Source organism: Trematomus bernacchii, unplaced genomic scaffold (assembly GCF_902827165.1).
Source record: "Trematomus bernacchii unplaced genomic scaffold, fTreBer1.1, whole genome shotgun sequence".
Lineage (NCBI taxonomy): Eukaryota > Metazoa > Chordata > Actinopteri > Perciformes > Nototheniidae > Trematomus > Trematomus bernacchii.
In genome coordinates, this window is record NW_022987641.1 from 5,756,695 (window position 1) to 5,779,509 (window position 22,815).

Sequence of the window (22,815 nt, forward strand, 5' to 3'; positions counted from 1 at the left end):
TTTTATGAGTTTGTTTTATCAGAGTGCTGGTGATATCACCCTTCTCCATGTGCTGTGTTTTAAAAAAGACACTGAGTTTGTTGTGGTTGTTTAGTTGCTTTGATCCCAGTCAAGTCCTGATTACATTTGAAGGGAGAGTTATTCGAGCCTTTTGCGGTTTGGGGCTTTAAGCAGCTGTTACCCTTCTCTTTGATAATCTCTTGTTTGTTGCTGTTGTACTTTTACATTTAGCGAAAGTAGTTTAATCCACAGACATCTCTTTGGGGAGTCTTGGTTGGAGCTATTTATTCAAAAGAAAATACATTTTTCCTTCTAAATAGGGCTGACAGGTCGATGTCTATGGATTATCCTGAGGAATCTGGACATTGTTTCTGGAAAGACATGTCACTGAAGAGTTGAGTATGACAGTATTCAATGATTTAGCACTACAAAAGAAATTCCATTTGCAAATAAAGCCCAAACCTATACTATGTGCTAAGGTTTAGATACTATCAGGGAAAGTGTGTAAAAAGTGTTCAAATGTATGCTCAGGGTAAAACTCACGCATGTACATTCAACATCTTCAAATGATGTGGATACCTAGTTTCTGATGTCTTATTTCTATGTACACTGATTTATCCTGCAATACAGGTACAAAAAGCACAAAGCAGTAACGTGCATTTGTTTAATACATGGGTATATTATTGTGTTACCCAAAACTGTATAATGCTACGTACATCATAGTTGCCTAGATGCCAGCATATGCCATGCCATGTATAAATGTTTGACTGAATAAAAAGAGCAGCAACTGATTCACCGCTGAAACCTTCCAAAAGCTTCATATGAACTATTTTGGAAATGTGGCCACTAGACAAGAGTCTATTTGAGCTTTTTGAGAATAGGTGACACTGACATGTTTGTTTTTGTGCTGCTTTAATTGTATTTGTCTGCATGTTTTTCTATTTAATGGGTATGATGGCCCCTTTTTCACAGACCTACAGTCTGAAATAAACCTTTTGATTTTCATTCCTTGCCACATGAACACACTGTTGGGTGTTAATGATGGCCATGCACCGTTAACACTGTCATTTATTGTAGAATAGATGCTAACAACACTATGGGATAAGCTAACTGCCTGTGCCACTGGGTTCCATGCCACTCTCAGCAGTAAAGGTGCAGGAGCCTGACAGCAGCTTTCTGCAGGGTGCTCGAGTTGGCCGTCAGTGTGCTACTAAAGGAAGTCAAGGAGGGGAGGGGTCTTCAAGTGTCTCCTTGATGTGGAGTGCTGCTAAATTAAGCTCGGTGCTCTCTGCCCGATGGCCCCGAAGATAATAAACCTACCCTTTTATACACACACAGTAGCTATAGGCCTTTTACTATAGCATGAATAGACTGCCTTTTTAAAGTGTTGTGTCTGGGCTGTCTGACTTCTGAAGTGAAGCATGAGGTGCAGAATTTATACATGTTGGTTTTGTTTGCTTATTGGTTGAGCCACTTCTACTAATCGTTGCAGCTTTAGATGTTATCTAATAAAAGATGTAAATGTGGCTATGTAAAAAAGACGCCGGCCTTTTTAGTGCAATAAGTGGAAGTTACTGTACTGTGAATTTCGAACACATTAGTTACAGTTTTGGGTGGCTTACTATCACCCGCTGGCTCCTGTATTTCTTTAAGTGCAGTTTGTTTTGAATGATTCAAATCGAAGACAGTGGCACCCACATGATCACATAACAAGACACCTCTTCTTTTGCCAGAAAAGGTCATGAGAATCTCTCAACATTTAAAAGTCATGCCTGCAAGAGATTAAAAAGAAAAAAGATACCTCAAGATACTCATTTCAACTTTAGTGTTTTTGTATGTTATCTCACAGCGGTTTGATTTTCATGCTGCCTTTAGGGGCCATCCGAGCAACCCCTGGGTGCTTTAAAATGAAGTCCTTTCTCTATTTATTTATGTTTCTTACAAAAGCCTGACAAGGCCTGAACCCATGTTCTCTTTTTGGCTTTGTTGTCATGGCAACAGACCGGCCTCCTTTCTTGGGTGCACGTCATGGGTGCATTTTTGGGTCCGCTCCGAGAATGGCTTAGCCCATCTTCTTTTGCGGCGCTGGTAGGGAGTAGGGCTCAAATTCCTCCATATTATTTCAGGATTAGACTGGTGCATACGATGGACACTGTATTGTTTCTGGCCTAATCTTCTCCATATTTATCCCTGCTGGCTTGGGGAGGTTTATTAAGTTAATCTCTTGATAGTGTCTATAATCATCCCCACGCTGGTGCAGTTAATTGATGATTGTGTGAAATGGGACATATGTACATTGTTCTTCCTTGTTTATCTTTCTGTTGTGTGTAAGAATTTGTTATCCAATTGCCGCTCTCCTTTCTTTTTTTTAACAACTGAGGAATTTATATATATTCAGCATTTTCACTGCCTTTTATTTAGAAAGATTTGGCTTGATGACATGTTAATGTTTTTCTATACCAACGTTACGTTTTTTCTTTTATAAGGCATGTATATGTTTGTTGTTTCAGGCTTCCTTGGGGTGCATTACCTTAGGCGCTTTCACACCAAGTACTTTTCCCAGGAATAGTTCCCCGGAAATCTTTAGTTCCAGAACTATCTAGTAGATCGCGTTCACACCGGAATAAGTCCTTGAGGGAGCCCTGACGTCACTACTTCTTCTGCTTTGGGTTTACTGGCAGGCCGCAAACAACTTCACGGCGTATACTGCCGCCCGAAGTCCCCGGCCGGAAGTCCCCGGAAATGGGGACTGGCTTCAGTAGAAGCTGCTGGGAGTCTTCCCAGCAGCTTCTACTGAAGCCTTCCGAGTAAATCGCCAGAAGCGCCGACACCTCCTCATCACGCCACCGCTCCCATGTTTTCTTTTGTGTTGCCATAAGTTAGTCTCTCTCCGTTGGTGCGCTGGGCTAATGCTAATGCGAGCAAATAAAATGGCAGCTTCACAAAACCTTTCAGAGTTTTACGGGGCGTGGTTTGCAATTCGCCCAGCCAATCAGAAATTGGAACCTTTTTCTCCCCAGGAAAGTCCCTGCTCTCTAGCAGGGACTAAAAAGGGGTGAAAAGGTTCTAGTTCCAGATATTTTTGGTGTGAACGCAAAATCCCAGGAACTATCGGAACTATTCCTGGGAAAAGTACTCCGGTGTGAAAGCGCCTATTAACTCCGGATGGCTAGGGACTACTTTCTCTTCCCTGCTTTTTCAATTGAGGCAGGTTTTCCCTTGACACATATAGGCTGACCATCCAGTAACGTCTAGCTTTAAAAATAAAAATAAATAAATGTTATGTGCTCCTGTTAGCATATACTAGCTGATAAACAAAGAAGACACATTTTGTGATTCAGAGCCAATGTTTTGAAGAGTTGGAAAAGAACATGGTAGGAGCAGTCCTGTGTTGTGAAATAAGATGCTAAGTGGTCTGTCACTACCTCAAGGGTCAAATGCATTCCGTTGAAGCATTGCAGTAGATCCTGCTACACGGTGCTTTCCTACTGTAAACCTAGAAAGCCTGTCATTATGTTTCAGCCTTACATCACTGTTTAATGTGACGTGATTCACTTAATGTTAGTCTCCAGAGTAGTCTCCAGTGGGATATTGCCAGCAGTGCTCTCTCAGGGAAAACGGTGTAATGATACCTACTTTATGTGGATTATGGATTTTATTTTTTATTGAATTTGACCTTTCACTTCTTATGACCACTGAGTTTTCAACATTTCATAACAATTTATTTATAATTAGATTTTTTTTAATGCATTGTTGCTTCACTGCAAACCAAATCCCACAAAGCCTAATGGATAAACTGTTGTTTTTTTCAGAAGCTGGTCCACATAATGTACATTAAACTCAATCAATCAATTAAATGGAGCGTCCTGTGTCCATTGATTAGGTTACTACTTGCTGCTATGTCAACTTCCCAGAAGCCTCGGTTTCCATTAGAGAGGTCATTTTTATCAGAGAGTCAAGGCTGATGCTCTAGTCCAGTGGTTCTCAACTGGTGGGTCGCGGACCCGTTTCGAGTAGGTCGCAGATGTGAGTGAAGAAAACAAAATTGAAAAAAATAAAAAATCCTTTTCTTTGAGGAAAAAAGTCAAACTTTTATTTTGTAGGCCAGATTTTCTAACGCTGTGCATGCAGTAGGCGTTGGAATGGAAGTACCGGAGACCATAAACGGTTTTGAAAACTTCTGTCACGTAGTGATCATCTTCTCAATAAAACATCTTTGCTGATGTTTTTTCGAGTCTTCTGGCCAATCAGAATCAAGATTGTCGCCGGAAGTCCCCTCGGAGAATAACTTTGCGGTAGAACTATTCTTTATACATCCATGGGTACAACTTCAGATCAAAATGAACACATGATGAAATATGACCCCCGGTTTGATGACTGACAGGTCACAGAACAATGGGAGCTATCTACCCTTATCCACAATTTAAAGTAATTCACACAGACTATGTCCTCTTTGCTCTTCTCTCTGTGAGGAGCAGCAAGTTCAGCTTCAGAACAAAGTGAAAAACAAACAATGGCATCAAATATTATTAATATGTCGGGTAGTAATATATTTATTTATTTATTTTCTTCTCAGAATGTACCAGAATGCGTAGTTTATATGTTAGTATTTCTAAAAATCTCCTGGGGGAGAATCCCCCCAGACCCTCCTTCTGGGGTTGGGTTTTCAGCTTGTGTGCCTTTTCATGTTATACAGTTCAGCTTTGATTCCATCATCTCATTAAACCTTTTTTTAAAGCATTCTTTAGTTCTGTGAAGGGATATAAGGGATATATGCACTGTAATTCACTTTAATTAATATTGTATGATGAAAAGCGTATATACTACTGCAAGATTTTTTTTGTTGAATAGATTTGAGTGGTTCAAAATTTTGGAAAAAGTGGGTCCTGAGGCCTGACCAGTTGAGAACCACTGCTCTAGTCCTCTCTGGAAAACTGACAGGATACATGTCTACATGCAGTGGAGGAATGGAGTTCAGCTAAGCAGTATCTTGTCTCAATTCAATTCAGCTTTTTTGCAGGTCTAATATACGTGATATAATTTCTCTAAGAATTAATAAAAGTATAGGGGACATCTTCAGGTCTATAAAATGTCAGAAAATAGCTAAATATGGCCATCTAAGTTTTAAAAGTCTAAGGTAATGTCTTTTTAATGTCTTTTTTAACCAGGAAAAAAAGCAGGAATTATCTATTCAAGAGGCTGAAAAGGGTATTTTGTCTAATTTAATCATGAAAATTGGTTATTTATCAATTATAAAAAATGCTTTGCATCATCTACTAATCGCAGGTCTAATATAGAGTATTCTGTATGTGCTTGTGTGATTTAATGTAGGTTTGTTTTATTTTGTTGCCTTTGTTTTTTATTCCGTGCAGTACCGTCCATCTTATTCCATTTATGATTTACAAGGCATCTTCTCATCTCCCCCCTCTCAGACACACAGGCTAAACAGGTTTAAATGTCAACGTGTCAGCTCGAGAGTGAGTCATTACATGTCTGAATGTTTGACTACGAGCACCACACAGCTCCTATATGTTATTCTGGGGCTGATTGGAGTGTGACAGACAGGATTAAGCCCCAATGTTTCTTAATATAACTTAAATTAAGGGTCAAATCCCCTCCTCTGAGACACCTGACACACTCCCTCTGCGTGCTGTCAGATATACATACAATTCTCTTTCTAGATTAACATGGATTTAAATGCAAGTGTGTTATCCCCCCCGTCGGCAGAATATTTGGAGGCCACCACCATTTTAGAGGAATAAAACACAGTAAACGCCATGATACTTTCTATTGACTTTCTTCTTTTTCTCGTCCCTCTGGCTACTACACTGTGCATACTCTTGGCACCTGTCAGCCACACACAATTACAGCCATTAAGGGATTACCTTTGTTTGGCTGCAGTAGTTGCTGGGAGGGGCCAGTGGAGCCAGGCTGGTGACGCACTGAAGTGGGAGGTCACCGGCAGCACTGAGTTCGCCTTAAGGGGCTTGTTTCCATTCTTGGAGAAGGAGAAGACTTTGAAGAGATAATAAGTGTGTGGGGAATGACTGAGGGGGAGGATTTAGGTAAGGGCAAAGAGGACAGTTCTCAGATGAGGCAGAAAGCCATAACAATCCTTTGTTTCAGTCCCATTTCCGCAGTTAAAAAAAGGAAAGTCAGCGCTGTGCTTTACATGTTAGCGGTACCTGCTTCACTAATTCAAGACTGAGTGATTTAATGCTTTGTGATGCATGAATCACCCAATGTCTTTCGTAACAAAAATGTATTTTAAAACACGGCAAGGAATGCAGCTAACGGCCCTCCTGCATTTACACAAATAAAGAACCAGTCAGTATTGTGTATTTATTATCCCAAAAAGAAACAAAACAAATGCAGAGCGCAGACTAGCCCACAATTTAAAAGTGATGCAAATTGAAAACATTTCTGATTTTAAATAATTTAGGATTTGTATTATCATGTGTTCTTTCGCTTGTCTGAGGAGAAACGAAAGTCTATACTAAAAAGGTAGTCACTGACTCCCCTTGCTTAACAGCCAGAAGGATAGCTTCTGTTCACATACTGTCTATTTTGCCAATTCAACACCCAACGGGGCCACTTCATTTTTTGTTTCAAATCCCTCAAGGAAATAAAAGGCTTTTTGAATGAATTTTCTGAAGGACAAAACATAAATGTGAACAAAGATTAAAAACAACTACCTTATCAAATGCATTCTCATAATGAAAAAAGTGAAATGTGCTAAGAGTGGCAAGACTTATCCTTATTAGTAGTCTTGGGTGTCCTGATACTTAATTTGACCTACAGGTCTGCCTTTACTGACATTACCAAAATGTGTTCTTGGATGGGAACCACAAGCTGCCACGTGTTGGCACAGTGTAACCACATTATTTGCACATGATGGTGATGTCCTATTAGCACGCCACTTGACATGACATTTCACTTGTAGTGAGAGTTGCAGTACTGTCAAATGTAATATCTGGCGTTGTTGTCCGCCCTGTAACAAAGTCTGATGAACCCAATCTGTTAACAAGTCAATCTGCACCTGGAGGAACTCTGTGCCTTAGCTCCCGCACACACACATATGCACACACACATATGCACACACACACACGCACACACACACACACTGTCAGATAAGCTCAGTGAGGCCTTTAGCAGGCACTCTTCAGCTCTGGCCATATACGGCGTTGTAAACGGCCCAAATTTGGACAAGGATTCCAGCCAGATAGTCGTGTGCCCCGAACGTGAGGCCGCTGTGTGTTCATGTGTATCTGTTTCCCTTGTCAACGCTTGTGTTGTCATAGTAACCCCAGGAGAGGAGCGAGACAGTCCAGGCACAGTGTTCAGTGATGGGGGGTGAGGGGATTGGGTTGGCAAAGTTTGGTTTGGATATTGCTTAGTGGTAATTGGTCTTGGATTTCAAGTGTTTATTTATTTCAACAGCTGCCAGTCAATGAAAGACACTGTTGTCTTTTCATTTCCATTAAAATATTTATGCAAATGTCCATCCAACAAGATAAATGTATTCTTCAAAATATATAATCATGTATTTCTGGATAACAGGAGTAGTTGAGTGGTTAGCAGTATTTCCCAACAATAAAAGGGTTTTTACTGGAGACATTTGACACTAGGGAAAGTCCTTGGCAGCATATGTTTTAGGGGAATTGTCTCCTTCATTATACCGGGAACCAGAGAAAAGGGACAGGAAATGTGGGACTGGCGATGACCTGCAACAAAGATTCATGGTGAAACCTGAACAGTGGAGATATTGCGAGAACATGTTTGGATTCCTCCTCGGCCAACTGAATGCCACCAAAGACATTTTACTTGGCTTTACACATTGTTTTTTCATTCATTATGCAGAAACCTATAGGTATAACACATATATACAAACAATGACTGTACAAAACTTGCTTGGTGCAGATTAGAACTTTTTAAATCATTGTTTGCCTTTCAAGCCTAGACTGTTTTGTTTCATTATGTAGGTAGAATCACTGCATCTCCCTCTTTATATGTCATCGAATCCAAAATTAGATCCCCCCCCCCCCCACTTAACAGCTGCTATTTCTGTCTGTGGGTATATCTATTTGACCAGTGCATGTGCTTCTGATGTGTCAATCAGTATCAAACCTACCTGATATGTTGTGTTTAGACTGCTAAATCTCAACCCAGTGTCTGGACTTCCCATTGAGTCTATGTCCTGAAATAATGTAATCTGAGATGCCCTCTGCGAAAAATGTAGTGAACCTTTTTTCAATGTAGAGCTCAAATGGTTTTACTTGTATTCAGATTTTCCTTGAGGTGCTCCAAATGTCCTCTTCCACGCCCTCATGTCTTTATCCAAAAGATGGTGTACATTCTGAAGGCTGTCCCTAGAACAAAAAAAACGACACGTATTCTAATAAAGGAATAATGAAGAGGTGCTAATTTGGGGGGCAACACATTTCTTTTACTTTTGCTTAAACATAGATATTATCACACGAAAGAAATGTGTTTAATGTGCAGTTCAATGAGTGATAAGCAAACGCAGTCTTTGAACATTTTTTAAATGCTTACTTTTTGCATGAAGCACCAGTAAATAGGCACAGCACCACAACGCCTCCATCCATCAGCAGTGCTACGATATGTGGTATTTCAAGCTCCGTCTGCAGAAATAGCCCAACAGTTCTGAACGCTCATAGCAATCCATCCGAAAAGATGCAATGCTCTTTCAATGCAAGCGGATTGTAACCATCCTACTGACATAAGCTCATGTATTTGTGCACACACGCACAAAAAGGGCAGTACCTTACTCACCTTTTTCTTTTTTTTCCTTTTCTCTCTCAGGCATGCATAGATGACAATGTTGACATGGTTACTTTCCTGGTGGAGAACGGAGCTGCCATCAACCAGCCCGACAATGAGGGCTGGATCCCCCTCCACGCTGCAGCCTCCTGTGGATACCTGGACATAGCAGAGTGAGTATCAAGAGGCCAGTTTATTCCGTTTCTAAGAAGCAGTAGTATCTGTTTCATCATGTTTGGTTTCAGTTAGCTCACCCTTTACATCCTATTATTTTATTTTTTTGTAACTGTAGCACTCTTCATTGTTGCTTTCAGAGGTCCAGCTGCTACTATACAATTTATTTGGATTGCAGTGCACAAAGTGACACAATGGCCGACACGGCTAGGCTCCAGCTGAGGTCTACACTGTCCTGTCACCTCTCTAAGACCCCCATTAGTGACCTCTGTCCTGTCTCTATATTGGTGCTGGCAAGATGGATTGTCTACTAAGAATGGCCTAGTCTTGCAATGTCAAACCCTTTAATATAATCTTGTTTTTACCTCAATTAAATGTGTGTGCATATCCAACATTCAGCATTTGTATCAGTCAGGATCATTTGAGCTAGCATGGCAGAATCAACCAACATAAGCCATTTTTCTCCGTAGCACACAGTTCTTGTCACATTTTGACTGCAGCAGCGGCCCATCTGATGGCTCAGACACAGATATAGTTAGTGATGTAATCAAATATGGAGAGATCAGGCGGGCTATATCTGGAATCAAGCTCTAGAGTTTCACTGTAGTATTCTCTTGCCCCTAGTCCTTTTCAGGTAAGAAGTCTGCGCTCAGGGCACAGAACACAGAGATGTTATCGGAGTATATTTAAACAGGCTGAAGGAGCTCAGTTGTACTCATTGTTCAGCACATAGGGAGTGTGCTGTGACCTGCTTTACTTCTGTGTTACATTACAGGAACATGAAGATTTAGCCTTCCTATTGATGTCTCCCAAAGAGACTGAATGTAGGAATATACACAACCATTTAGAGATTCTTTCGAGTTAAATTCTCTGAATCTCTGTGTCCAGTAGGCCTCATGAACTCTGCATAGGCACTGGGCTAGTTTTACAGAAAACAAGACGTTTTTTGTTGTCGCATAATGAACGAAAGGGCAAGTGTTTGGCCTGAAACTGGTGACTAATGGAGATATCCTGTCATAGAGAGAAACTCTGCTGCTTGTGTGGGTGGTGCGCTCTCAGTAGACACATTTTAATCCCAGCAGGACTCTAAGCTCCCAGTGTCACCACAGGTTAAGGAGCCCACAGTCAGACTCCACACCACAAACCATCAAGTACTGCTGTTCCAAAATAGGCAGAATTGAAAGTCCAATTAAGAAGATATAAAACTTTGTAGCGTAACTGCGTCAGTTGGTTGCCATTTAGGGGGGGAAGTCGTAAGCTCTGAGCCCGTCTCAAGTGGTGTCGGCCTAATGAGAAGGACCCGAGTCTCACCACAGCTTAATTGGAAGCAGCTGAAGTCAAGATGTTGAATGGGTGAAAAGGCCTTAAATCTCTGCTGGGGGGAGGACAAAAATATAAAGCGTTAAATCAGTAAGGCATTGTCCACACATATGTTTGTATTCTTTCAAACTGTTTTTGCAACTTAAAAAATTATAATTATATTGCTGGAAAGGCCAATGAGCAGGTTCTCACACTCACACACCACAAAGACATGCAAAAGGTGAGTTTTCAGTGACCTAAAAATGCCATGTGGGTGTGTACCAAAAGCCAAAACGCATAGAAGAAGCCAAGTTTTGGAAAAAAATACTTGTTGACTTGCCATTGAATACTGTGTTTGGTGCTTATTTTGATTGTCTGCTTCCGTTACGGGTTTTAGGGTTCAACTCCAGGTCTTTAAAAAAATTATGCAGACAAAGACTTATGATGTTTAAACTACATCACCAATAACATTTAGACATTTCCACAAATTGCCCGTTCATGTAATTGGGGTACACTTTTCGCTTGGGTGAACTCCACTTAACACCTCGTAATTTGTTAGGAGACCACCTAGTTGATCCTGAGTCTTAAAATTCAGCACTAAAATGGGAATGAATGCTTCCATTGCATGTAGTAGCAGTGATGACTTACTAGATGGTAGTTTTGTGTAAAACCTGGAAAGTTTTGCACAACAAACAGCCACACACCTGTCGGGATTTGTGCCACTCCTTATTCATTCTCCTCTTTTTATTTATTGTTTAGGTGTGGCACGCTCACTCTGTTTGCACAGCCTTAGGAAGACCCTCTGCAACTTAAATACCAACACGTGAGCCATTTGCAAACACATATTTGAAGATGTGCTTTGGTTATTTACCCTTGTCATATAGTCTGCTACACACGAGCAAAAGCTTGCGGTCTCTTCTTTCATCCCCCTGTTATTGATTTTTGCAGCACAGAAAAAAATGTCAATGTTGTTGGGAATTTGTGACAGGCAAAAGAGATGCAGAGATGCAGACTGTGATGTGTGGTCAACTCATTTTGGCACTGAACCAAAAGTAACATTAAACAGCTCCTGTCCTTCAACTGTTTCCTCTTCAGTTAGAGGAAGTGACAGTTGACTCTACCTACTTCCTTTTCACCCAGACAGAGGCTACAGTTTGACCTCAAACTTTTCAGTAGAAAAAGCAACCACTTTGGAAAGTGTTATAAGGATGTTTATATACATATCATGCAGGGTCCTATGTAAAATGTGTGTGTGCTTTTTGCAGGTATCTCATCGCCCAGGGTGCCAGTGTAGGAGTTGTGAACAGTGAGGGTGAGACTCCGCTGGACATCGCAGAAGAGGAGGCGATGGAGGAGCTCCTTAAGAATGAGATCAACAAACAAGGTACAGTATTAAAGACATCTTCAACTCTGCTGTCTGGTCTATGTTTGACTGATGGGTCTCTCTTTCTCTCCCAACTCAAAATATCAAAAAAACCTTGGTATTAAACCGTATCTTATATAACTACTTAGGTTTGGATATTTTCACCTGTAGTCCAATACTCAGTGTCTTCCACATTTTAACTTAAACAAATATAAACAATATTTTATTTTATTTTGTCGCTGTGTTGTTGGTTATGCAAGCTGTTAAAATAAATGTACCCACCTGTATGCCGGTTGAGAACAGTTATTGTTTTGTTATGTACGAGAATGTTGTCAACAGAGTTTTCATCGAGTGTCAGTCACCTGCTGTTTTGCACTTGCTCGCCTGAATAATTCTTACATAATATAGAATAGTGATCCAGCTGTGTTGTGAGCACTCATGTGATGACTCAAAACTGATAAGTCAAGTTTTTCTATTCTGGGATGGGGCATTCTTAAGATAATGAAGGCCCTCCCTTATGGTTAAGGGCCACGCACAAACGTGTCAACTGGCCCCAGGCCACAGGGGTGCACCTCAGCTCACTATTTGCCTTTTTTATAAAGATAGCTTGACATTACCATATTGAGTGCTCTGATCTGCTAGCGGTCGTTTTTTTGAAGATTTTTGTTCTCAATAGTTTGATCACTGATCTTCAAAAAGGCGCATCAGGAGAGCCTATCAGATGACTCCTGAATCCTACATTTAAATGTTTTCAAAACTCAATTCTCCAAGAGATGCATGCACACACACACACACTTTTCAGCAATTGTTGGAATCGTCCCAGAAATACTGATCTGAGCAACCTTACTACATTTATATACATGGTCATTGATGGAAGGTGTGAAACGCAACTGTGCACAGGTTTCCAATCATGAGAGCCCCATTAGAAATGTGTATAATAAGCACATTCCATATGTAATATACACCATAATGCCTCCTCTGCAATCATACTATTTCAAGTGTATTGTGCTCTATTGTTTACTTTCTAGTATCTGTAGCAACCCTTAAATAAACATTCTCCCTGTAACTGTCAGTCTCCTCAGAGTCCTTTAAGTCAAGTGTTTAAAAGCACACAGCATACAGTGATAATTACACCCACGGTGCTGTTTGCATATTACGCTCCTGGTCTGTGTTGTATAACGGCGGTGAGACATGCAATCAAGCGAACCTCAAGTATCTTGGCCAGCGGCAGTTGTCAGCCTTCATTTGAGATCCCTGACTGATGTGCTGCGCTGCCTCCTATAAGATCACTGACAGACCCAAAAGCATACTTCATTTTCATTGTTCATACACTCATCAAAGCCAAACTACTGAATACTTTTTCATTATGTATTCAAGTTTGAGCTTTATTTATTCTTCAATGCAGGCTTGCGTAACACTGCTTTCGAAGACACAACTTCAGTGAAGAGTGAATTTGCAATAATCCTGGCCTCAGGGCAGCTGCAGACAAACCGCAGCTCAGGCCTCCGTGTTCGAGGTAGCAGGCAGCATTATGCAACTGGCTGTTGTGTAACGCTCCTGTATGATTGTAATGTGATTTTCTCCTCTCAAAGACATACAAGTCATGGGGTTAAACTTAAGTAAGTGGTTTCTCCTTGGCTGGGACAACCTCTAGATCCTCTCCTTGACCCTGATTGGGTCAATTGACTGGACAGCCACCCCCCCCCTAGCCCCCTCCCTCCTCCCCTTTAGCTGCTTAATGAGAGCTGCTGCATGTCCTTGTAATGGGCTGAAGGTGGACAATCTCATAAATATTTCCACATCACACTATGGCTTGTAACGAGAGGACACAGGGTTGACTTGTGTTACTCTGACATTATTTACCTTATCTCAAAAATAGTTGTTTTGCCCTTTTTTCAAAAAAACAATACCTCTGAGAATCCTTGTAATGCTTCAGGCTAGATTTCTGTACATATATTTCTCCAGAAATACTGTAGGTATATTGAGGTGAAGGAGGAGGAAGGTCCTTTTTAGGTCTATTGAATTTTCTCCCTATCTTCTCGTGTAGAAGATGTGCTGTTCTCTTGTAAATCTCATCTTTGAACCGCTGCCAACTCCTACACTCAGCTCTTGTTCTGTAGTCCTACTTAGAGGCCATTAGGCCCCCGGCTTTTTATAGACTCAGTGTAGGCTGCTTCCCAAGAGATCACGGGACGGATCTCTACCTGGACGTCTCCCATTGCCTACATTAACTGAACTGCCATAAGGAGGTTTAAGGTTAATTTCACTACATAGCATTTATGCCCTGTACTTCCTCCTATTTGAAAGAAAATACATCCCAACTCAGTTTGAATTATAGCATTTCTGTGGTGTCCCACCTTTAATGCTGGTAATTTAAGAATTACACTTTATAGTATGCTCTTAATCCAACATTTAAAATCATGCATTTTGAAACCACTGTCCTACACCTAACTAAGCTGCAGTTTTGTAAAAGTTTGATTTATGATTCAGATTTGTATACCCTTTCTTTTTCTTTTTTTAAATAAAGGAATGTGACCATTTTATGACGTGGATACTAAATTACAGCTACTCTGATCAGCCACCCATGTTGAGGCAATGGTTCAACCCCTGTCAGAAATTCAAGCTTGGTTTGAAATGTGAAGAATGAAACTTGGAAACCAGTCAAACATAAACTCAGACACCGAGTCATCTTCTTCCCATTCGTTTTCACTTTCTTAGACGTCAGCCCACTAATGAGAAACATGTCCACCAGTTTAACAAGCCAAATAATCCCAGTGCTTTGCTCAGTTTAAGCCAGTGTGCTGTAAAGTGGATTGTCACTGATTTTGAGGCCAATTGTCAAAAGATTATAGCAGGTGTCTTAGTGTCTTTGTTATGGCTCAAGTTCCCTCTTCGTGCTTAACAGATCTTCTTGTGCTCATCTCCAGCTAGCAATGGCTAAACCCCTGAGTAGAGTAAGACCTTTCCTCTTCCTGGCCTTTTCTTAAGCAGAACTCGCAGACACAGATGTCCTCTTTCATTGGTTTAAGAGCTTGAGGCAATCTTTAAGCTTTCTTGAGTGTCAGGAAATGAGCGATGATGTATCCTCGGGAGTAGAATAAAAAACCTATACAATCAGCTGAAGTTCTGGCTCCGACCCCAGAGCACTTCTTGGATCACTGTTTATGTAGTTTAACACAGTTAACACTCACGCAGCAGTACATTTCAGAGCGTCTCGTGTTCCAGCCAGGTGTCAACAGGACAATACCGGCCTGTTTTCACTGCTGCACTGCACGCAGCTTATGGCTTAGACATATTGACCCACTTAAACGGCTGAGGCCTGAGTTTTGCAGCCACTATTTCTTCGACAAATTGACAGAATATTGGCACATAACCGTTTGCTAAAGTGCTTTACAACACCCTCTAGTGTTGAGAAAGGATGCCAGAATAATGTCATGTCTGCGTTTCCTCTGTAGAGCCTTAAATGAAATGGATAACATTACATGACATGGATAACATTAATGGAAGCACTGGGGTTCACGGGTTGAATCTTGTGTAAAAGACTTGTCATAATTGCGGCATCATGGTTCCCATGTGTCCTGGAAAACCTGGAAAGCAGTTAATAAATGTTTCAGTCGTTGAAAACACATGGGAAAGGTAAACGTTGTTGCCATGGAAAATTATTTCAACATTTGCTATTTTCATTTAGCTGAGAATCAACTACAAGGCTCTCTATCTGAGATCCCAAAAATCGATAAGTGTAACTAAAAGGGAGTAGTTATAATATAGTTGGATAACAATTAATGGGAAAACAACTGTATGTAAGTTAAGGACTAGCTAATTGCGTTTTTTTTCTTTGCTGGCATTTTATCTTTAAATGCTGCATTGTTTAGGTCAAACTGACACATGACTTAAAGGGCCCATGTCATGGCCATTTCCACTGATCATAATTCCATTGTTGAGGTCTACTAAAATAGATTTATATTGTGCAATTTTCCAAACTCACATTGGTTTCTCATACAGCATCTCTGTAAACTACGTGTATTCACTGAATTTCACTCTCTGCCTTTAAAGGCTCGTTGTAGCTCCAATATCTCCAGCCCCCACCCTCCCTGTGAGCACAGTGTGCTCTGATTGGTCGGGACGTTGTGAATCGCGCTGAGCTCCGTGGAGGTGTTGTTTCCTTGTTAGCGATACACAGCCAAACACAGCCAAACTCATCCTGAGCACACACAAAGTCACAGCCGAAGTAAAAACAATAAGTGTGGCTTGATATTGAGTAAGAAAAAGGTTGATAAACGCTGTGAGAATGGGTCTGCAGAGAGAATTTCGCCGCGATCCCAACTGTCTGTTTATCAGCCTGCAGCCAGGGAGGAGAAATCAGCTGAGCTGCCTGCTCCCTGCACACAGATGTGTGTGTGAGGAAGTCCGTGGATTGGTCAATTTGGACCAATCAGCAGGGGCTTAACGTAACGGCTCCACGGATTGGTCCATTTCGTTCCGGGTACGGCTTGACATCATGCCGTACCCGGAACGAAATGGAAGAATCAAATGGACAATGACGTATCTCCAACGAGGCGTTTTGGGGAGGTATTTTCTGTGTTAGAGTTTTACTCGCTACAGGGTGTACTTTGAGGGTTTGTGACTCTGCACACCGTTTACATGCATAAAAACCCTCATAACACACAAGGGGACGGGTAATAACCGGAAAAGCATGACATGGGACCTTTAATATATTAAACTTTTGTTTTGCTAGGGTATTTGCTTGATTCTATGAATGAATCTTTCCTCCTTTCTAAGCATTTAAGAAATTATTTTTGTATATAGTAGCCAAAGACTGCATGTCTTTTAACAGACTTCCATAAACAATAACATGGTGGTGTTTGTCCTATCCGTCTGCTAGGTAGATCCTCAAAAAAGATGAATAACTAGCTCTTGAAAACCAAGCAAATATTTTACTCGTAGCTTTGCATTGAACTATTTAGGTTCTCTCTTAACTGTGATCATTATTGAAAATCTAAAATAATGTATCAAACACTCACATTTTAATCTAGATGTAAAACGAACATTTTCCTTGACCAATACCTTGAGTGTGGCATGTTCACGTTCCTCCATTCTCTGATCTAGGAGTCACAACTTGTTCATAAGTAGCAGGTAATCCTCGAATGCCTCGTTGACCGTCTCTCTCTCTCTCTCTCTCTCATCAGGGGTGGATATCGAAGCAGCCCGGAAAGAGGAGGAGCGGATCATGCTGAGGGACGCCCGGCAGTGGCTCAACAGCGGCCAGATCCAAGACAGCCGGCACGCCAAGTCCGGAGGAACGGCGCTCCACGTTGCTGCTGCGAAAGGATACGTCGAGGTTTTAAAGTAAGCTTTTGATTTCACAGGTAGAAGAAAAATATAACAACCAACTCTTCTGTTACATAAAGCCCTAACTGTAAGTCACATTATATAAATGCTATCTATGTTAAGGCCTTGTGTCGTGCGTTTCCTTCGTTAATGCCAGACATATCTTGGTCTATGCATCTTGTCAGTGATTTGACATTGTCTCAGTGGGTTGTTAATAAGCTCCGCTGCTCGAGGAAAGGAACTGCAGCCACCTGTCCATCTGGTCTGGGAACCCAGCCAGCACACTTCATACTGCCATAGAAAGCTCTTAAGATCTCCGATGACTCCAATATACACAAGACAGCGATCTAAATGGTTCCCCCATCATAACACATTTTGCCAACCTCATTCTTTTCCAGTTTAGGGAGGATTTAAGATTATCAGATTATGTGTTTTGGTATCTCATAAATCTGACCCAGGGTTACAATGCTGACGTACTTCTAAAAGCCTGGACTTTATCAGCACCTTTTTTTAAATATTAGTTTACAGAGAGCAGAGAACCATATTTTCAAATTCTAATAAACTTGTTTTTGTCTCTCCTCTCACTCTCCACTCCTTCATCGTGCAGGCTTTTAATCCAAACAGGGTATGATGTAAATATTAAGGACTTTGATGGCTGGACTCCTCTCCATGCATCAGCACACTGGGGCAAAGAGGAGGCATGTCGGATACTGGTGGAGAGTCTCTGTGACATGGACCTCATTAATAAAATGGTAAGGAAATGGAACAGTCATGAGTCCTGTCATTAAGAGATGTGCAATCCAGATTTTTAGATACATTTGATTTCTTTCCCTCAGGGTCAGACTGCTTTCGATGTAGCAGACGAAGATGTTGTGGGACACTTAGAAGAACTACAAAAGAAACAGAATCTGGTAAGTCATTATTGTAATCTAATCAAATATACATGTTATTGTTTACAAGATTGTTTTGGTGTCCAATATTGTATGCTTTCCCGTCTTATCTCGTGTTGTATATCCTTTTTTTATATATTCCAGCTGATCGGTGACAAAAAAGACGTTAAGAAATCTCCTCTGATTGAAATGCCAACCACTGGGGATAACAACCAATCACTGAAACCGATCAAGAGGTATGTGTTTAAAGATTTATGGTGATGATTTGAAACTACTGCCTTACTTAGTGTGAGGATTACCAAGCCAACTATACCAAAGGCATAACTAAATTCTACATTCTCTATCTACGTCAAGTTTTCTCACCGTTACTGAATAATGTCCCACACTGATGCTGTAGTTCTGTACTGACGGTGTTAAATGTATTTGTTGCAGCAAAGAGACGCTGCTTCTGGAGCCAGAAAAGAGCGCCCTACGCATTGAGACCTTAGAGCCGGAGAAGGTGGATGAAGTAGAGGAGGGGAAGAAGGACGAATCGAGCTGCTCCAGTGAGGAAGAGGACGACGAAGATTCAGAGTCGGAGACTGAAGCAGGTACTGTGTTTGAGGGTAGTATTGAGATCCAGTACTAATGCCATACTGTAAAAGTATTCTGTTGCAAGTAAGTCCCGCATTAAGAATGTTACTTGGGTAAAAGTAAATAAGTGCAGTCAGCAAAATGTAGGAAAGTATTAAACGTAAAAGCAGCCAAGACGGAAACGATTAAAAAAAAAAACACAACAACTAATTAACTCAAAATATTCAAATACATTTGAAAATAACTTTAATGTTTATGGATGCCAATTAGTTATCTCTCAATTGGCTAGGTGATTAAAGGACTTCGTTGGGTTTCTGTAGTCTGTTGGCTAGTTACAATTCTAACAAAATATGATATTGTATAAACTCTTGTGTTTTTAATGCAAATGTAAACTCTTGTCTTTTTAACTAAAGATACAAATAAATGTAGTAGATTACAACATTGCGATGTTTCTATAGTTGCAGTAGTACATTGACGTAAAAAATAAAAACATTATGCAAGTACAAGTTTATCAAATTTGAACATAAATGCAATACTTGAGTGAATGTACTTAGCGGTTTGACTTATTTTAGACTTCAATCAGTTCTCCAGACTTAGAATTGACTGGTTGTTGGTTACATTTGTATTTCATTCATTCAGCTCTGTCTTTCGATATGTGTCACCAATAACAGGTTCCATACTTGTTTTGATTCATTGTTGTTTGACTCTGGCTCGTTTCTTTCTCCCCCCTCCAGACAAGAGCAAGCCTGCAGCATCGGTGAGCAACAGCACGACGCCCGCCCCTGCCGACATCCCCGTGTCGCCTCCAACCAGCCCAACCAACCAGGTGACAACTCCCCCCTCACCGGTGAACATGGTGCGACCTGGTGGACGAGCATTTATCATCCTCCCCTGCGCCGACAGCTGCCACAGTGCTGGCTTCAAAATAAGACAGATCTGACTGAAATTAGCAGCTAATTGATTTTAAAAAGCCCTGGAGTAAACTAGCAGCTGATGTGATCATGGTGCTCCCATCAAAACACCAAGAGCAGTATCACATCAACCGTGTTCTACTGAGACACAGCGGTGCCTCACTCGATACACAAATCAGTGTAATTCACCATCTAGTTAGTTTTTCTCCCACTTGAACGCAAACTCCATTTCACAGCTGACTAGAGATACTGGGGGTTTACATAAATGAGTTTGCAGTTCACACTCGGGGCCATCACAGCAATAGTTGTCCCTGCTTGTGATTTGCTCTTCATGTCGCAGTACAATGAGCACACACTGCTAACAAATGTCACGGAGGCCCTGAGAGTGACATTTAAAACTGATTGTTGGTGGCGTTGGGGGCAAACACTGCAACAGGCTGAGCAGTGGGGATGATTAATGGCCGTTATTCTGGATGATGGTAACAGTTCATCATAAGACGGGAAACCAGGAGGCTAAGAGTGGTTTAGTTTTTAGGAATACAACTAAGGCTTGCATGGGAGTGCTGATTTCCCACTTTTGAGTCTGCTGCCCTCTGCTGGCAGAATGAGGCCAAGCACTCAACTTGCCAAAGTGGACACATGCTTCAAATATCTTACATTTAGCCAAAGGATATTGTATAGAGTATATTGTTGTAAATACTCATTTATATTATATGAAATACTTTATATTCATTTACATTCACAGATATAAAACGGATGCTATAAATATATATGGTTGTATTTAAAGATTGGAACCGTATTGATACTAATTAAAAGTGACATAAAATAATAAGTAATAAAATAGTTTATGAGATTATTATATTGTCTTTAAAAATATATTTTCTCTTGAGTATGGACAAATTATTCCCAGTGAAATAATATAATGCCCATCCCAACTAGAAACTTTAAAATCTACCTTCATCCTCCTCTCATTTTTCCTAAAGCTCTCATGTATGGGATACACAAAAGCCCTGACGCCCATTCCTTAAGTTATTATCATTCCACACTCCTGAATGCAGCCTAAATGGAAGGGTACCTTCACAGTTTTCTGTTCCCCCCCCCACCCCACAAGTAGGCCACCTCTCCAAAACGTCCTAAATGTTGTTTATTTTCTCCTGCTTCTGTTCGTGCGATGATCTCCTTGTTCCAATCCTCCTTTGAAGCCTAGTGCTCACACATCACAATGTCTTCTGTCTAACAAGAGTGAGCAAAACATTAACAACGTCCAGTTTCGACACTACGAAATGTTTGTTGGACCCGTCACTTATTCCAGCTGAAAACTATACTGGTAGCCCCCCCCCTGGTTTGGCAGTAAGCATTGTGTGGTGTGACTAGGCCTTACAAATCTGTCCTTGCCATGTAGTGTGTTTCTTTTGCTGCTGCTTCTGTTTTATTCTGGCTTTTTTCTGTCTCAACCTCCTCCCTGCCCCCCCCCCTCGGCGTCTTTCTCATCCTGGGCTCTTGTTGGTTGGCTTTAGTTTGATTGTGTTACTCCCCTCATGCCTGTGGCGGAGCCAGGCTGTCCTGCATTGTGGCGTCAAGGCTTGCGCAAAACTGGCATATCTCTGTTGCCCAAAAAACTGATGGTGAGGCATTGGTGTGCACCAGAGTTGTTCTCTCATCCTACATGCACCTGTGCACTAAATTAAAGTATTTTACACCTCCCCCCGCCCCCTTCTAACCACCCTGGCCTGATCCAGGTGACGCAGAATGAACCCCCTAACGCTGGCGTCCACTCATAAACCCTCCATGGTGTTGTTCAACAAATGCACTCTCCTGGTCGTCCTTCACCGTGTGTCTGTGTGGCGTCTGTGTTTTGTTTGGTTGCTCATGACTTTGTATGCATCTTTGGATAGTGTATCATGTGGCCAAACCTGAAGTCCATCAACCGGAGCCTAAAAAACCAACATGTTTGATCGGTTTACTCAGAAATAACTTTTAGTATTGGTCGTGGTTATGATCTCTTAACTGGCATGCCCGTCCTCAGCCCCTGGAGATTAATCCAAACGTTTTTTGACCTGATTGACGTTTGTGTTACTCACCAATATGACTCAAAATCTCTTAACTATTTAAATGTATAGAGATTTTAGCTTTGCATACTCAACCCCCTGCCCCTTTCCTCTCCCTCTCAGAACCCTCCCCCTGCCGGAAAGGTCGCATCTAAGGTGGTGGAGGACGACAGGAAGGACGAGTCTCCTGCATCGTGGCGGCTGGGTTTGAGGAAGACGGGCAGCTACGGGGCGCTGGCGGAGATCACGGCCACCAAAGAGGCTCAGAGGGAGAAGGACACGAGCGGGGTGATGCGCTCTGCCTCCAGCCCCCGCCTGTCCTCCTCTCTGGACAACAAAGACAAAGAGAAGGTCAACTCTAGTATAGAATGTAGAAATATGAAAATGCTGTACCTTTTTTTTATGAGAGCTCACTGAAGACTTGTATCCCTTGTTTGACAGTTTCACTAATGTTGGTCCTTTTTTGTCCCCATGTCTGCAGGAAAAAGATAAAGGAACTCGGCTTGCTTACGTTGCCCCCACCATCCCCAGGAGACTGGCCAGTACTTCGGACATCGACGAGAAGGAGAACAGGTGAGACCTTTGGGCCTGGCTCTGTGCTAACATGCATTGGTTTGAGCGGCTCCTGCTGCCCACTGCTGTGTGTTGCAGGCAACATGCCTCAATGCTATGCATGCTGTGTTGGCCTTAGAAACTGTCTTTCATTAGGATGTTATGTTTAGTAAGACAAAAAAGGGTAGATTTCATACAGGGTAGACATGTATCTATATCAGATCTGTTTGAGGAAGATTGAGGTACTATTGAAGTGTAATCCCCAGGGACTCTACTGCTCTGATACGTAGTGGCTCATACACCCGGCGACGCTGGGATGATGACCTGAAGAACTCCGAAGGAAGCGCCTCCACCAACCGAACCCCCAGCTACCAGCGCAGGTCAGCCTCTACTGCGACACAAGTCCCATCCCCCCTCCTCATCAGAGCTCTGCTCCATCTGATGTCATGTGTTTATCCATTATGAGGTGGACTTGCATAGCCTTGGAACTAATACCACTGTGTAGGCAGCATTGATAGTTGTTTATCAGTCACCTACTGTACATTTGGCTCAGATTATGTCATCAGAGATATGTACGTACATGCTTCCATGCACAGCAGCAGCTGCTGAGAAAGCACCTTTGCTCTATCACTGCCACTGAGTGTGTTGCATGACTGTACTTGTCCTGTCAGGCCGCTGTGCCACTGAGTCTTCATAGCATTACTCATTATGACATTTTAACAAGCCTATATACCTGTCTGACTACCAGATAAATCAAATTCTTAGAGTTGTTTGTGGCACAAAACCTAGACATGGACTCGAGCTGCATGCATGTCATATGGGAAAATCCTGGATCCATGATCTATCTTAAAATCTCTAAATATTCCTAGTTTTTACCTTAGAACTTGACTGTTCAA

The 22,815-nt window shown here is 41.6% G+C and overlaps 1 protein-coding gene across 5 annotated transcripts in view; it reads left to right on the forward strand.

Annotated features, from left to right (window-relative positions):
* Window positions 1–22,815, forward strand: part of ppp1r12a (protein phosphatase 1, regulatory subunit 12A) — a 49,142-nt gene that overhangs the window by 12,303 nt on the left and 14,024 nt on the right. For all 5 annotated transcript variants that reach the window (XM_034133403.1, XM_034133405.1, XM_034133406.1 and 2 more), the window contains exons 2-12: window positions 8,824–8,954; window positions 11,520–11,638; window positions 16,804–16,963; window positions 17,553–17,697; window positions 17,782–17,856; window positions 17,980–18,071; window positions 18,268–18,425; window positions 19,143–19,234; window positions 21,491–21,718; window positions 21,849–21,940; window positions 22,186–22,299. In XM_034133403.1, the coding sequence (XP_033989294.1) occupies window positions 8,824–8,954; window positions 11,520–11,638; window positions 16,804–16,963; window positions 17,553–17,697; window positions 17,782–17,856; window positions 17,980–18,071; window positions 18,268–18,425; window positions 19,143–19,234; window positions 21,491–21,718; window positions 21,849–21,940; window positions 22,186–22,299 (1,406 nt within the window). The remainder of the gene's footprint in view (window positions 1–8,823; window positions 8,955–11,519; window positions 11,639–16,803; window positions 16,964–17,552; window positions 17,698–17,781; window positions 17,857–17,979; window positions 18,072–18,267; window positions 18,426–19,142; window positions 19,235–21,490; window positions 21,719–21,848; window positions 21,941–22,185; window positions 22,300–22,815) is intronic.